The following is an 18,108-nucleotide window of genomic DNA, read 5'->3' as shown; positions in this document are numbered from 1 at the left end:
ACTACGGCAGTTAATAATGTACATTATTTAGAAGAAAACAATTACATTCCAATAGCGAATATGGTTGTCGGAACACCAAGTGGAGTTTTCGAAAAAGTGGATAGAGGAAGAAGTGACATTGATAGGAGGAAGTGGACAGTTAATAGTCGAGTAATTTTTTGTTCAAATGAGCGTAGTCCTGATAAAGACAGTAAACCAGAAAAGGTCGAAGACTTGAAGAGGCTTGATTAGTTGATAGATGAGTACTCCATTCGCCGACTCAAGCTAGCATCTTCTCATTTATCCAATAAGCAACTACTCAAGCCTCATTATAACTCTTTAAACTTTTCAGTTTTACAGCTATTTTCCGATTCCATTATGTTGCTCGAGTAACTAGCGTTCACGCGCGTTAGTGATATCGGGTCCGGGGAGCATTTCATGAAAGGACTTGTCGGACGTTTTATCCGCCAAGTCCTGTTTTATCCGACAGTTGCTATGGTAACAATGCTTCTCAACCAATCAGAATATAGGAGACGAAAGTTGTCAGATCTGACAATTTGTCAGACGAAAATATTGATGAAACACCACCCCGGTCTGAGCGTTTTTGGGCGACCGCGCGTTTGTTAGCCGACACAGCATTGGTGAACCACTTTCAATTTGCCATTCGGTTTTAGTCTGAAATGTATTCATTAAAAGGTTACACGTTATCACACTGTAATAAGATGGAAAAGGCGCCAATCAAAGGTATGTTTCACAGAGGGACATATTCGTCAAAAGACATAAGGCTTATGTGTAATTGCCCCGTCAGGGGCGAAATTTTTTCATTTTTGACAATGGAAATGACAATTCTTAGGCAGGAAAGTGCCTTCATCGTTTACTTTTGTCCTTAAATAATATGATTTTTTTACTTTTAGGGGGGCACATTGGGGGGGCAAAATCTCGTTTTGCCCCCAAAAATTTTCGTTGGGGGGGCAAGTGCCCCCCCTGCCCCCCCCGCTTCCGGCGCCCGTGATCATCATCTCCCTGTCTTTCTAGTTCATATACTTTTATAAGAGTAAATAAATATATTCAAATCCTAAACACTTCATCAAGATAAGACTCTATGCAATAGTAAATAGTATTATCTCACCTATTGAATTGTAGTAGGTTATTGTATATCTATCGAGTTCCGTCCACTATTTTGCAAATATTTTCGAGCAGCTTTTTTTTCACTTTTAAGTGCATCTTATACTGTATACTATGCGTGTATTTGTGTTTTAAGTTTAACTGCAAATAGATCGTTAAAATGATTTCTTGCATATTATACGTTTTTATGTTTTCAATTCTTGCAGTCACATAATATTATTCATTGATTCTTTACTTGTATATAAAATGAAAATATTATATATTAAAAAGCGATTATTGTCTTTGATTTTAATGACTAGAAAAGAAAGATATTATATATCATGTTGATGAGTTTGCCAATGTAAATTTGTATTAGAAAATTAATGTTTAATTAATTGATGCACAATGTTTTCTTTCTCCGGCATTGATGTATGGAATGATTACTATAATTCATTTCAAGTCGTGCCAATTGTTTGCAATTATTATGTTTTTGAAGAGCTGATCATTGTGCAATGTCACCTCGAGATCAAGTTTGCATACTTCTGTCGAATTATGCAAAGCGCACTGAAAATCAAAATTACATGAATAATTATTTTTACTTAAATATAATTGATGTGCTATAAATTTCAATCAATGTGATAACAGTATTTCAAACTATTGTGTCTTAAGAAGCACAATAAATTATTGAATGCGGTTGTTGTGTGCTGAATGCATTACTGTTTGTGTGGCCAACATCGCATAAATGTAAAAGCATGCGAGATTTCAACAAATACTTTTAATTTCAGCATGGGTTATTTTCTTGTTTTGGACATCTGCTGACATCATTATACTATTAACGGTTTTAAACATGATTCTATTATGTGTGCCATATTATTCAATCATGATTTGGTCAATGATGTTAATTAATACCTCATTACCGTCACTTTTCAGTAAAGTGAGCCATGGAGATTTCATCATTACAATTTGACATTGAACGAATCTAATAGCCCCTAGATTATAACAGTCACTTCTTTTACATCTTCATCTTTTACATGGAAGAACTAATATCAAACGTCACAAAAATATCATCCCCAAAACGATTTCACTTCAAATGAGGCAAATGGGCAGAAAAGTATAGTGTCTACATTAGCCCTGTATTAAATGATTGACAGCCCTCTATGAAAATCATTGATATCTTGCGTAAAATATATTGCAAATATATTCTGAACAATATAAACGACAAGCGCACTTGAAGCATACTGTACATTACAGTCACTGACAGTAGAGTGTCTATAAACTGAAAATTGCAGAAAGACGGCAAACCAACTTTTTAGGATGAGATATAGAGTCCACAATGCAAAATTCCATTTTATGTCCTTGTATTTGCGTTTAAGGTACTGCTTCATGATACTCGTTGAAATACATATTTTTAATGCACCAAATGATTGTGAAAATGTAATTAATTCGTAAAAACCTTTAATTCATCGAAGGTCTTTTTTTTCAAATGCAAGACATGTTTTATAACACGCAACCCAGGTATATCGAGGCTTTTATAAGGATCCCACGGTACTATTTGATAGGTATGTCATCTGTAAATGTTTATCCCTAATTCTGTACTGCATGCACGACTACACAACTTCACTTTAATCTTGTACATGATCTTATGCAATATCTTGTTTTCCTGCACCGATTTGAGCTGCATTAAAATATATCATCGAACGATTAATTTTGGTGCGGGTGTCTCTTTGTTTGTTGAAATTCCATTTTTTTTTCAAACTACATGTATATTCTCTAAGCAAAATATTTCTACAGAGATTAATAAATCTATAAATGGATTTAAAAGAAATAAAGGTGAAACGATGGTCATCAAAATAATGATAAGAAAAGCGGAGAGGTCGATAAAATATGAAAAAACGATTGAATGAATCTTTTAGAATTATGAATTACACTTTTTAGATTATGACAATGGTGGTGGTTGATGATGATTATGGTAACTGTGGTGGTGATGATTAATGCAATGATGATGGTGGCGGTGATGACTATGACGATTATGGTGATGATTATGATGATGATCATGGTGATGCTAGTGGTGGTGATGATGATGATGATGATGGTGATAATGATTATGATGATGGTGATGATTATGGTGATGGTTTGATGATGATGACGGTGATGATTATAATGATGGTGATTATTATGGTGATGATGGTAATGATGATTATGATGATGATCATGGATTACGGTGATGATAGTGCTGATGATGATAATGATGATGATAATGATGATGATAATGATGATGATAATGATCATGATGATGATGATAGCGATGGTTATGATTATCGTGATGGAAGTGGTGGTGATGACGACGATGATGGTGATGATTGTGATAATGGTAATTGTGGTGATGATGATGATGGTAGTGGTGATGATATTATGGAGATGGTAATGGTGATTATATACATAATCAAATTACAAGAAGAAAAAGAAATAATCGTCAAATGAAATATGGAGGATTTCCCATTTCAGCGGTATTAACATAATGCCGCTGTTCTTCCATGGGGTCCATGGTGATGATGATAGCGATGATGATAATTATGATGATGGTGATGATTATGGTGATGGTAGTGTTGATGATTGTGATGATGGTAATGATTATGGTGATGGTGGTGATGATGATGATGGTGATGATTATGATAATGGTAGTGGTGTTGGTGGTGATGAATATGATGGTAGTGGTGATGATGGTGGTGGTGGTGGTAGTGGTGATGATAGTGTGGAGCGTTGTGGCCCAGTGGATAGGTCTTCTGACTTTGAAACAGAGGGTCGTGTGTTCGAATCCCAGCCATGGCGTAATTTCCTTCAGCAAGAAATTTATCCACACTGTGCTGCACTCGACCCAGGTGAGGTGAATGGGTACCCGGCAAGATTAATTCCTTGAATGCATGACCGCTGAGAGGCAGCTCAAGCTAAAGCCGGGGTAATAATGATAATAACAACGCGCCTCGGAATAGAATACTTCTAGATAGATGGCGCTATATAAATGCCTATTATTTATTATTATTATTATCATTATTATTATAGTGGTGATGATTATGATGATAGAGGTGCTGATGATGATAATGATGATGATTATGATGATGGTGGTGATTATGATAATGGTGATTATTTTGGCGGTGATAGTGGTGATGAATGATGATGATGGTATTGGTAATGATTATGATGATGGTAATGATTATTGTGATGATGATGGTGGTGATTATTGTGGAGGCGATGATAATGACGATGGTGTTGATCACTGGCGGATCCAGGGGCACAGCCGGCTGTGCCCCCCTCTGAGAGGCACGATTAACGTTTGTAATGTACAAATGCCGTTAAAACACGAGTGTGCCCCCCCCCCCTTAAAAAACTGAAGACTATTTATTTTTATTTTTTATTTTTTTGCTTGTCACTTTTTCGGGACAAAATGTCCTTATTTTTTGGTTGAAACCCTTTTTATTTAGTGCCTCCTCCCCCTTTGGAAAATCCTGGATCCGCCCCAGATGATGGTTACGGTGATGCTGGAGATGATTATGACGATGGTAGTGGTGACGATGATAGTACTTATAGTAATGATTAAAATATTTATGGTAATTATGGTGATATTTGTGGTGATGATGCTTCACTGATAATTGCAATAACTCATTTGAATTTTGTAAATGATATGGTAGTGGTGATGAAAATAATAAGACGATAGCTTTAGTGATAGCTGATTTTCCTCTTTTTTTTGCTGGGGGGTGGGGAGGAGTCCTCGCACCCCTCTGATCCTTTTACACACTAACTTCCCCTTATCCATTCTTTTTTAACTTCCATTCCTTCTATGAATAAATAGGAGAAAACAGTCTTAATGAAAAGTGTTACCACATTTTACCTTAACCTGAGCTCAAGGAAAGATTCTGTGCTTTTTATTAATTTATCTTTTCCCTTTCTATTTTCCCTCTCTTCAATTACCTTTTTTCTTTTATTTTTCTTTTCTTTACGCTCTTCCCTATTCCCCTTTTCCTTTTCCCACTCCATTTCGATCCTTTCCATGTTCTTTCTTTTCTTTCCATCTTCCTATTCTTTCCACTCGTCACTTTCTTGGGGGAGGGGGGGGGGGGAGGGCGTCGGGATGGAGACAAGCTAGTACCCTCACCGACATAGAATGACAAGTGCTGTCGATAAATAACCAATTAACAACACCAACCAAAGCACTTTAAACGTAACATTTTCTTCCTCACGATTCTCAAAAGAATAAAAATTCAAACATTTTTTATTGATTTTGTTTTGTTTAATATATATTCTTAAAATCTCTTGAATGCATCAATGCTATTTGGATAAAACCTTTTTTTTTAAACAATGTATATTTTTTATATTTAACAACCTTGCCTGTATGCTACATGTTGTTACGAGGCTGAAGAGTACAGTAAAGGCAACTTATTACACATATATATAGCAATTGTAACAATCCGTAACCAATAACATGAAATGTGAAAAAGAACTTTACTTCAAACAATTGCACAAATTTGAGTAAATTGAAGTGATAACATCAGTTGATGCATATCTTATAATTATCATAATACAAAATAATCATTTGTCCTGCAAACAATGATAATCATTAATGGAAATTCTTCACATTATTTCACCCTTACTCATTGATGACACTCTAGAATCAATAGTGCACAGAAGAAGTCGTTGTATTGTGGGGGTATATTAAATGCCTGAAATTAAAATCTTGAATAAATGCATAGTATTTTTGTTTATATATCAAGCCAACACTTATTTGTGTACAAATAAGTTACATTACCTAAAGACCCATATCAACATGGATAAGACATATATACATGAACACAATGGAATGAAAAAAAAATAATATAACTCCACAGTTAATTATACAGTACATCATCGGAATTCATAATTAAGACATTTCAAAGGTGATATGAAACCCCAAAACAAATACATAATTTCCTTCATTTTTTTCATAAATATTGTTAGGATCATCAAATTGTAAATCAAGGTTCTCATGTACCAAATGAGATTAATCATGATAATATTATTTCACTTTAACATATTACTTACTACATCACAACAATATCTCTAAGCACCTTGGAGATGATCATCCCAGTGGTGGGATCCTGGCTTGTCTGCAAACGATTTATGCACTTTCTCCACTCCCTGGGGGAGCATTTCAACTAGAGTGTCCAACCTCAATTAACTTCTGATCCACTCTATATTTTTAACACAGGAACACTACCAAAGTAATAAATATCATTAATGGAAATTCATTGATTTTAACATCTGAAATTTTCATATGAGCAGACAATAACATATGTTGACAAACAAATAAACATTTTAATGATGACAACAATGAGTACATGTAAACCACAAGGAATGTAATAAAAATTACATATTTAAGATCAAGAAAAGAATCATAGACATAGACACTATTTTCCAAATTAAATAGCTTCTTGCAGAAGGATTTGACAAATCATGGTTGCAAAAGGTTCATGAAACTACTGCTCGTTGTAAATTTAATTTGTTTGTTAGTTCACACACTTAATTTCCAAGTAATGTTGTGCTTCAAAACATGAACATTTTCCTCCCTCAATTTAATTTTTTTTTTAGTACTTTTGAAAATTTGAAATTGAAATTCTCATCCAGGACCTCACACCTTGGACCTCTCGGTTCCAGATATTACCATTCTCTCATGGTGGACCATATATTACTAGTATGCGCCTCACACAGAGGTTTGTACACATTCTGTTTTTTATTTATTTTCTACGTAAATTTGGGGAGGGGTAAGATGCTTATGGGATTCCAGCATTAGACGTGACTACAGATATGAAAGTATAAACAGACCTGTCAAACTTCTACAACAACAAAAAAAGTATTCTTAGAAAGAAAAAATTATCTTTGACAAAAAAGGAGTATTTTTAGAAATTTGTCTCATCGTAACAATCACCAGCCTGTTGTAGGAGATCGGTGAAAAGCCATGTGAAATGACTCTACTTGAAAACTTGACCATTCACCATTTTAAACATGTGCTCGTAGTAAAGAATTTACTTGCTCTTTACATGCAACAAGTTACTGGCCCGACAGTGATTTTTATCAGTCTGGGACCATCGGACCGGCACTAGTCTCGCGCTCTGTGTATAATACATACCCTGTGATTGGAAATTGAAAAAAAAAGTAACAACTCGTACAAAAAGAGTATTGGAGTATTCATAGCAAAAGAAGAGGAACGAATACTCTAAAAAGGGAATGGTTGGCATGTCTGTATATACCACCACACTCTCAGCACCATGACATGGATCCCTATCCAGTAGGTGCTCAGTAGAAAGAGGCATTGATGACAAGTAGATAAGTCTTTGGACTATGCACCACAGGGTCAGGAGATTAAGACCAACAGTCGCGCAGTCTCCTCCCAAGTGTAGAAAATGGGGACCCGGTCTACAGGAAGAAATTCCTTGAATTCTTAAGGGCCTAAAGGCAGCACAGCCAGGGTAATGACATCATTGTCATGTTAAGCAGGACCCGATGGGAAAACAGTTTTGGGAAATGAAGTGGCTACCCTGGGTAAATACGGTGTTACTGTTATGATTATCATCATAAGGCAGAGGAAGACATTACCAACAAAAAGTTTGAAACAAGTGCAGCACAAAAAATATAAGTTCCCTTTTATTTGATGACAGGGGAATCTGCCACCACAATTACAATCGCCAATATGACAAGCGATGAATCAAAATCAACTCTCCATAATCTATCCAATGATTTGGGTTGCAAACAGCCAACCAGGAAGCCTGTTTCATAAAGCTGTTTGTAATTCATGCTCGACATTATAAAAATCTGGTGACCTTTTCTTGTAGAAATTGATACAAAATTGTCATTGGAGTTGGTTTAGCTGAAGATAGGGTCATCGTCTTTTGTAAAGATGCATGTAACTTACAAACAGCTGATAAGTCAGCCATTGGGTGAAATGCCATCAAGGAAATCAAAGCTATGACATGATCAGTCAGCCTTTAGGTAAATTACCATCTTCTTGGATGAATCAGTATTTACCTCAGTTAACACTCTCCATATGGTGGTGTGTTTTACAAAGACAGCATGAATGAGTAATTATAAACAAGCAACCAGATGACTGAGGGCTTTACGTCCTGTCCGAGGAATCTGTCTATGTGGATAGATGCCTTCACACCAAATGGCAATCAAACCCAGGTCACTGGAGTAGATTATGAATTCATCGCTCTTCCAACTGAGCTAGCACACCTCCCTATGATTGCAATATGGAACAGATTTATGCTTTTTTGAACTGTACGTCAATATAATGCTTCATTTAGAATATTTTCAAGTAAATGTACATGAATGATGACTACGGTCTTTCATAGAAATCTTGATAGAATGTCAAAAACAGACAGATTGTCAAAAACACAATTATTACTAAAAATAGTATTCTTTTCATTTGAAAATATATATACAACTCACCTTTTTTGTCTTTGACACAATAAAAAATAATTTCTTCGAGATGCATCCTTTTAACTCTTATCTACATCATTTTCACACATATATAGCTTTGTATTCTATCACAGTCCAACAATTTTTGAGGGGGTTTATTTCAAAGTGATTGTTATGAGTCAAATAAGGGATGACTATTGCACTTTATATTTCCATTTTCCTTGTCTTCTTCATCAAGTCCACCAGACAAAAATTCCTTTTCTTTCACTCCACTTGTGTTGAATGGATTCTCCCTTACATTCCTCTGACCAATCACAGAAGCCTTATCCTGTAGCTCCGCCCCCTCTGTGCCGAGACTGACTGTGGTTGGCTGCTGGGTGCTGTCACTCACACGTGAATCTTTAGAGTGATTATCAGGCCCCGCCCCTGAACTTTCATGGATGGATTTCATTGGTGCATCACTGTTGCTATTGTTATTGGTACTGTGAAAGATGGACTCTGATTGGTTATCCTGAGTGAATGACTCCGCCCCTTGTGAGTAGTGATCATCATTGATGTTGATTTCATCGGGATCTATGAGACCTTGAGTGAATTTCAACTTGCCATTCAAAATATCTTTCACCTTTGAGAGGCAGAGAAAAGAAAAACAGAATTATTCCAAGAATGTACAATTAATTCATTTATTTTTATTTATTCATTCTGCAGGGTTGGCCTGCTGTTTTATGAACTGCTCTTTGAAGACAAATTTCAGTTTAACAAACACCATCCTATATCATAATGCAAAATATCTAACAATAAGGTAACATCATACACAACCAACAAAAAGCATTGATCATTCTAAATCTACAAAATGGCAATGATCCAAGAAAATATGAATGATTTTAGTAACAAATAAATGATGTAGTAAACCAATTGAGCTTTGCAACTTGCAAAAAGGTCATAACACCTAGTGACATCATTCACACCAATTCTTGAATTCGGAACTCATAGTCACAACTGGAAATATGAAATGTTACTTTATTATGCCCCTGTTTTAGGCATGAAATATGATGGTATTTCTCTATAAATGTTAAAATACTGATTGTGTAATTGTACCTATAAATTCTTGGTTTACCAAATGAGACAGATGATAACAAATATGCACAGCTCTCCAACACAACTCTATTCACATAGACTATCAATTCTCTTTGCATTTTAATAAAATTACTTACAAAGCAATGTACAAAAGGGACAATTTCTATTCAGTATGTATGTATTTGTATTTATTTATTTTCTGTTTGCAAAAATACAAAGTGACATAACATGAAAAGTCAAATATATCACAAAGCATATCTATCATAATAATTCATAGCAAGATATAGGGGATAAACTTGAACTTAGCTTCACAGAAGTGACTTTGTCAAAGTAGAAAAAAACACAGAATGGAGGGGCTTGCCATGAAAAGATTTGCTTGAATGTGAGGCAAGACCTTGAGACTTATACCCCTTTCAGAGACCCAATTATGCGGATAATCTCCACATAATTTGGTCGTAAGATAGGAGCAGGACCAGAGTAATCCGCATTACTTAGATGCTGCAATTATCCGCATAATAGCAGCATCTGGACCACATTTTTACTATATGAACGCATTTCCAAAGTAATGCGGATAATTGCCATGGTGCGGTCACAAGGTCACCCTTTTCCAAAGCAACCCCATCGGAGGGGGCGTGTGCAGTTGCCATGACAATTATCCGCCTTTTTCAGGTCGGGCGCTCGTAAAAAAAATAGTGCGGATTATTTTCAGAGTTTGTGAATGCAATTTTTATTGAATTATCCCTATTACTCTTAGGCGGATAATTGGAGGATGGGTTTATGAAAGGGGTATTAGTTTCAGTACAAAGATAATACATTTTAATAAACCTGATATGGAAAATGACAGAGAGGGACGGAAGACAATCTTATAAAAAAAGCTATATACAAAATCTATATGTATAATCTTACAGATAATTATTTGAGTGAAACATGAAGTCAATGAAAGACACCTTCATACCTGTTTGAGTCCAGCTAATGAAACAAAGAGTTCATCATCTGTCTCAAGATTAAGCTGCAGCAAACCATCTTGCATTTGGACTAAAAGAAAAAGGAAAATAGTGATCAAATTGAACACACAAACGCAAAAGTTTTAGGCAAGACACAAGATATGAGTGATTCAAATACCTGTATCATCTTCATCTAAATGCACAATCAGCTCCCTTCCCAATGATGTTTCACCAAATAAATTCTTCTTTTCTTTTCATTTAGATATGAGTGTTTTATTTAGTTTCATGACAAAAGTATCAACAAACAAAAAAAGAAGAAGAATCACTAAAAACTACAGGTGACTCTGCCTAGGTCAAATGTCTTGGGAACACGATAATATATCTGAGATAGGCAAAATTTTATTTAAAAGATGTAATTAACATATGGTTTATAAATACTGGTCCAGATAGTTATCAAATCATATCGAAGGCTGATTGATGCAGGGTCAACTGTCAGTATGATGCTACAACGACAAATTACATAATTGATTAATAATTATGTTACTACAAATACTACTCCTACTGCTCCTTTTACTTCTACTGTAGACCAACAGGATGTAGACTAACTAGAATTAGACCATGTGAGAAGAGACCATATGGAAAGTAGATTTTATTTTATTTTATTTATTTCTGCATTCACATCAGTATCAGAATTACAAAATACATATATACAAAGGTAACACATACAACAAAATAATAATAGTCGCATAGTATGAATATTGTAAATAAATATCAAGAAGATGTGTTATAAATTTTTTCAAAACAATATTATTTAAATGAATGCAGGAGACCGCCATCGTGAGTGATTAGGCTTGATGATAATGGAGGCCTCGTAAAAGGTACATAATAGTTCTTCATTGATCAAGTGGGTGCGGTGCAGGTGATAGAGATAAGGCAGGTGTAGAGCTAACAGCAGTTTACTGAACATATCACGATGTCATCTTATGAATAAAGGATACATTGATTGATAAAAATTCAAATGATCACATTTTCAGCTGGAGAGCATTCAAAGGAATAAAAGCTACGTCTAAATTGGAGAAATCACTTTAAACTTACAAATATGAGCTTCCATCTTAGAGGCACAATATCTACACATGGTTCTCAATTCATTGAATCTACTCTGTAATACTGCCAGCTGCTGTTCAGTCTCTGGATCAGGCTAAACATAGGATTAGAAGAAAAAAAAAATAATATTGACATCTATGAATACTTGCATGGTAGTAAAGGCCATGCAAAAGGACGGTAATTGCTAATGACAGACAGTCACGCTGCCAGAACATTAAGACTCCTACTCACATCCATGCTCTACTGCCAATCTACTCATTGACCACTTCCACTCCTAGGACATCTAAACTCATCTCAACTCATCTACTCTTAATATCCTTAAAGTCATCGATTCCCATCTTCCTCTTATAACATTCTCGCCCTCATCTTTCTCTTTCTCACCTTTCAACTTTCATCTTTATCATGGTGAACCATAAACCTCTACATTGAGAGTTTTCATTTCATAATCACATAAATAACTCACTAGCTCAAGATAATTCATTCAGGCCATTCAACAGCATGGTCTCCTCAGAAAAATAACTTTCTCACAAATAACAATCCTCATATGGATGTCACACCATACATAAGTCCAGATTCTAGCTTAAACTTAAAGTTTAAAAAGCCAATATCTCAAAGAAACTTTAAACAGCACTATCTCAAAAACTAAATAACACCAGACCCTGGATTTTTTTTTTACCCAGGATGTATCATGATCATAATGAAGTCTTATATTACATACCTACTAGAATGATTAATATTTTCCACTCATCTACAAAACATTCATATCATATATATTCATCAAGAAATGGTCTTGCATGCTTCCAAGCATAATTATTCTTCAATAAAGACTGAATTAACACCATAATTTGTTTTACCAAACATTTATGATAACCGCCCAACCATACTGCCAATTTCTTCAAACCCCTTCAAACTTTGTATGATAGGGGGAACAATTACACTTCCTCACGGAGCACTGAATAAAAATCAGACTAGCTGCTCTACACTAAAATGAATAAAATTGCAAATGCAAGCAAAACAAATTTCAACCATGGAAAATAAAAATAAATTGAACTGAAATGAAGAATGCAGCATAATCTAATTATCCTGGCTATATCAACAGTGCGTATCAAAAAAAGTTTTCACTTCAATAAAATCCTGTAAAATTAAGTAATAATCTGAAGATTTTTACACATTTTAACATTGAAACAGATCCATTTAAGCAAATGACCATCTAACTGTCCAAAAATATTTCTGCTTGAGTGAGCACCACTTACTTTTGAAAAGTTAGTGAAAAATGATTTGCGCAGAACTTTGAAATAGTTATGCGAATAAAAGTAGACCTTAATCATGAAGAACATGTTGAATTTAGCTAGTAAAATTGATTTGAAGATATCTTTTACCTTTTAATTCGTTTCTTTGCCCAAAACACTTCAAAGAGTGCATTGCGCCTCACCCCCCCCCCCCCACACACACACACCGAGGTCATCGAGACGATATTTGCTTTTCACTAAGCTGTGATTTACATGAAATGGCTTAGGCTTAATTTTTATTTTGTTAATCATTGTCAAGCTTGGATAAGTGTGGAGAAACAAGTATTAAATGAAAATGAAATGTAAACCCACTTTAAATGATAGCAAGTGGAATGCCCCTGGCCGTCTCACCTGCATCACGCGATTCAACATAGCAGCATTGCTGACTTTGAAAACTACTATAACTCGCACAAGATGTTCAGTGATACTTGGTTACTTTTATTTCCATGTTTTATGAACTAGACCAATACAATTACAGAGATAGGATGGTAATTCAACAAATACCCCCAATGTGGCCAAAATTCATTGACCTCACATGACCTTTGACCTTGATCATGTGACCTGAAACTTGCACAGGATATTCAGTGATACTTAATTACTCTTATGTCCAAGTTCAAAAGTCAGATCAATAAACTTGCAAAGTTATGATGGTAATTCAACAGATACCCCCATTATGGCCAAAGTTCATTGACCTTTGACCTTGGTCATGTGACCTAAAATGCGCACAAGATGTTCAGTGATACTTGATTACTCTTATGTCCAAGTTTTATGAACTAGACCAACACACTTTCAAAGTTATGATGGTAATTCAACAAATATCCCCAATTAGGCCAAAATTCTTTGACCCTAAATGACCTTTGACCTTGATCATGTGACCTGTGACCTGAAACTTGCACAGGATGTTCAGTGATACTTGATTACTATCATGTCCAAGTTTCATGAATTAACTAAAAACTTTTAAAGTTTTTATTGTAATTCAGCAGAAACCCCTAAATCGGCCAAAGTTCATTGACCCTAAATGACCTTTGACCTTGGTCATACATGATTGAGCTTATGTCCAATTTCAATAAACTAGGTCCATATATTTTCTAAGTTATGATGACATTTCAAAAACTTAACCTCAGGTTAAGATTTTGATGTTGATTCCCCCAACATGGTCTAAGTTCATTGACCCTAAATGACCTTTGACCTTGGTCATGTGGCATGAAACTCTAATAGGATGTTCAGTAATACTTGATTAATCTCATGGCCAAGTTTCATGAACTAGGTTCATATACTTTCTAAGTTATGATGTCATTTCAAAAACTTAACCTCAGGTTAAGATTTGATGTTGACGCCACCGCCGCCATCGCCGTCGGAAAAGCGGCGCCTATAGTCTCACTCTGCTATGCAGGTGAGACAAAAACTTAGTGAAGAAATGCTGGAGATGTATTATAAGCTTTGTTCAGATTTAGTTATGTCCTCAGATCCAGCTGGCACAAAAAGGGTAAAGGTTGTGCTTACTAAGTGGTGAAATTTCAATTTGGGTTACAAAATTGTTACAAAATGCTTGAATGTATCAATTTATTGCAATTAACAAAAGGTGCAAAGGTAAATGTATGGGAGAGTTTCACAGGGTAAGTTTGATTTCACCCTTTCCCCTTGACACAGCGTGAAAACAAGCATTTCTGCGCAAACAGATTTCTGCGAGCTTTACAAAAACGGACAGTGCTCCCTCAAGTGTAACATGCTGTCAAAACTTTTATTGGATAGATGAGACCCAAACCCATAATTATATGTGAAATAATTACCCACATGTTGTATATTTTTTAATTTCCAGGGCTATTTCAAAGTGTAAACTCTTTTTTGATTCGCACTGTATAATAATCGCTGATACAAACTCAGAGTATGTTATATTTCTATGCTATAAAATACTATGGTCTGTTTGTAAAATTAAGTAGGATTATGAACTACAAACTCACTTTTTTGCTTGCACTCCTTGGCTTAGTAAAGATCTTGGATTGCGGATTTATAGGTGCTTGTTTCTCTACCTTCGAAAGACCCTCTGTATTGGAGCTCAATGTCTCCATACTAGCAATACTAGGTTTGGTCAGCACCTTAAGATCTCGCTTCTGAATGTCTGTCACAAGGTCAGAGGGCTGGGCCAAAGGATGGGGTAGATCTTTCATAATAAACATTTAAAAGATAAATGCAAGTTATGGTAATTGCAAAATGAGTTTAGCCAGGATGAAATGACCACCCAAGTGTCTGTATATATATATATACATGAAGAATACGTGCTTGCCAAAGGCTTCTGGAAGAAAATGTGTAATTGTTAGAAGTTAGCAAAATAAACTAGGCAATCAAGATTGGGTCTATAACTAAGCAATAATAACACACTGTCCAAAATGTACTTATCAGTATTTGAGATCTTCAATATCATCATTTCATGACTAAAATTAGTTAAACAAAATTTTTCAATAGCTTGACTAATCCTTTTGTTTTAAAAAGTGTTTTTTAAGTCAAAACGTTTTAAATAAAAAACAAAAGGATTAGTCAAGCTATTGGAAATGTTTTAAAACTCATTTCCCTTTAACCATTCACATCAATATAGAGAGAGAGAGGGACAAGTTTTGAATGAAGCTATCTATTTCAGTATAATAGAATTATATACACGTGCTATATACATGAAAATTTCAGGTGGTCTTAAACTTTTGCAAATGATGGTAACATGCCTACCTTCTGTTGTCTTTGACTTAGACCCCTTATCCTTGGTACCATTGGCCCCCTTTCCGATCCTCCTAAGACTATTAAACCCCTGACTGACCGCCGATGAAGTCTTCTTGGCCACACCCACCCCACCAGCCGGTACTGGTTTCTTGGAGACGGTGACGTTCCCTCGCGTGGTGGAGATGACGTTACCCGTTTTCATCTGGGAGTAGATTTGGAACTGGTAGTTGGCCTGCCTGGGGTTGTTCTTTATTTTAAGAAAAGAGAATATATGACATATCAAAAGAAAGTTGTTAGTACATAAATCAGTCTCCAGACTATTTTACGTTTTTTATGCAATAAACGGAAATGAATTAGTATTACCGGTATTCCAGTAATTAAATCATGACTAGGCCACGTCTTACAAAGAGTTACGACTGATCCATTTCAGGGTGGTGATTGATGAGTATGTGTCATAAACGAATGTCTTCTTTAAAAAGTGGAATTGTCCCTCCAGCATGAAGAACTTCACAAATTTATTTTCAGAACTTAATCAGTTCATTTTCACATTTATCTTTCGGACAGGTGGGCAAATACAAAATCTATAAAATAATTGGAAAATAGAAGGAGAAATATATACTTTAAAAGTCAGGGGGTGGGTATACCCACATGATTGCCACCTATAATAACTAGCAATAATATTAACTAGCATTTAGTACGCTCTCCATAGTTAACTATATCACAGCGTTTACAAACAAGTTTAAAACAAGAGTACATAATAATTACATTAAAAATACTTTCAAAAGAAATTAATCGGAAAAGAGGTATGTTTTTAGAAGTTTCTTGAATTGATCTGAAGAGTTTGATGATTTAATGAAAGTGGGTATGTTGTTCCATTCTTTAGAAGCAGTAACACTAAATGTGCGATCACCTGATTTTGAACGAGTTTTGGGTATGGCAAGCAAATATGGGTCTTTAGATGAACGGAGATTAGGGCGAGTTGGTCTATGGGAAGAAAGGCCATCTTTGATATATTTTGATATATTTTGGCATCTGGTTATTAAAGGCTTTGAAGACAAAAAGAAGTAATTTAAAGACACTCCAGGTGATAAAGGCTATATCCTGGTGTTAATTAGATGATTTAATGCCCTACAGAAATCATTATGCACTTATTGGAGGTGGTCCATTCATAAAGCCTATTGTGCATTTATCCCTGAAATCAATTTACACCTTGCACTTGGAGCATACTCTGCAAAAGGGGCAAATTGTAAAGAAATTCCAGAGGTTGTTGACTACAACAGTAGGAGTCTGCTGGCTCATTAATGGGTAAATACAAGATTACATGATATATTAATTGTACAGAATGGCTTTTTTCATCAAACAAAAAGATAAGGATTTAGAGAGCCATTGAACTTGGGTAGAAGGTGATAAAGGAATAAAGCTTTATTGGGTTTTATTGGGTCAGATAAGAGGTCTATGGAATTGATCCAAAATCACTGGAGGTTTAATAGATGCACTGGATCTATTGAAGTGAGTTGACATAGGGTTTGAATTTGTTTTCACATACATATGTATTACATTGAAACCTAGCTGATGGTGGGGGAATGTTCCTTAATTTACACCATCTTGCAGTGAAAAAAATGGGACAAATCATAGAATGAGAAATTCTTGCGGTCTTAGCTACAAATGTATGAATCTAATTTTTTTTTATTAATGTAATTGAGGAGTTGTACCACTGTGACATATTAGTCGCATTGCCAATGGGAGGATGTCCATATCATTAGTGATCTCAATGTTTAGATCCTCATAATTTGCTTATCATTTTGTTCAATATGGATTTCTTTGTTTCATATCTTCTGTTTTCACACAAGCTAACTTGTTCCCATAGTTTCAAGCTCATATAATGAATGGTATAGCAAATTATAAATGATTTTTTTTCACTTTGAAATCCTATGAAAACAATGACAACAATGGCAAATATGGTACCAAAGATAATTTTAAGTTCTAGGGTTTCCTTGGTACAAGTAGTTATCATAGGTGACCGGTCACCTTTTTGTTTTTCTTTTCTTTTACAGCTGAAAGTAAGGATTTTCAGCTTTTCAATGATATATGACTCATCCCTATTGCTCTGCAAGAGCTCCCTCGAAAAACTCTGAAGATAATTAGGAATCAATAATTCTCTTTCATCTAAAATAGCCTCTGAAGTTGAGAATAAAAGAAAGATAAGCCATAAAAGTCTTTGTATTTAGCCCAATGCACAGCAGGTGATTCAAAACAAGAAAGGAAATGGAATAAAGGTATCATCAGACTGAGGTCAAAGTTTGCACCTCTTGGGATTGGGTCTATTCTTTAGTGTCTCTAAAAACTCAGTTCAATGCATTTTCTTGACTTCCAGCATATTAATAGGGTATTAGTAAAGTGGTAACAAATTTGATCTTAGGATTGGTGATCTTAAAAGAACCTGGTGAAATTTAGATATT

At 35.1% G+C, this 18,108-nt stretch overlaps 1 protein-coding gene across 3 annotated transcripts in view; it reads right to left on the bottom strand.

Annotated features, from left to right (window-relative positions):
• Positions 1-8,166: 8,166 nt before the first annotated feature.
• LOC121411538 (TBC1 domain family member 5-like) overlaps positions 8,167-18,108 on the bottom strand; it is a 45,272-nt gene continuing 35,330 nt past the window's right edge. For all 3 annotated transcript variants that reach the window (XM_041604320.1, XM_041604322.1, XM_041604321.1), the window contains 5 exons: positions 15,659-15,896; positions 14,902-15,101; positions 11,643-11,745; positions 10,559-10,638; positions 8,167-9,151 (listed from right to left, as the gene is read on the bottom strand). In XM_041604320.1, coding sequence (XP_041460254.1) covers positions 8,702-9,151; positions 10,559-10,638; positions 11,643-11,745; positions 14,902-15,101; positions 15,659-15,896 — 1,071 coding nt within the window. In that variant the 3' untranslated portion in view covers positions 8,167-8,701. The remainder of the gene's footprint in view (positions 9,152-10,558; positions 10,639-11,642; positions 11,746-14,901; positions 15,102-15,658; positions 15,897-18,108) is intronic.

The sequence above is a fragment of the Lytechinus variegatus genome, chromosome 3 (assembly GCF_018143015.1).
Source record: "Lytechinus variegatus isolate NC3 chromosome 3, Lvar_3.0, whole genome shotgun sequence".
NCBI classification, from domain to species: Eukaryota; Metazoa; Echinodermata; class Echinoidea; order Temnopleuroida; family Toxopneustidae; genus Lytechinus; species Lytechinus variegatus.
This window is presented reverse-complemented; position numbering and strand designations above follow the sequence as displayed.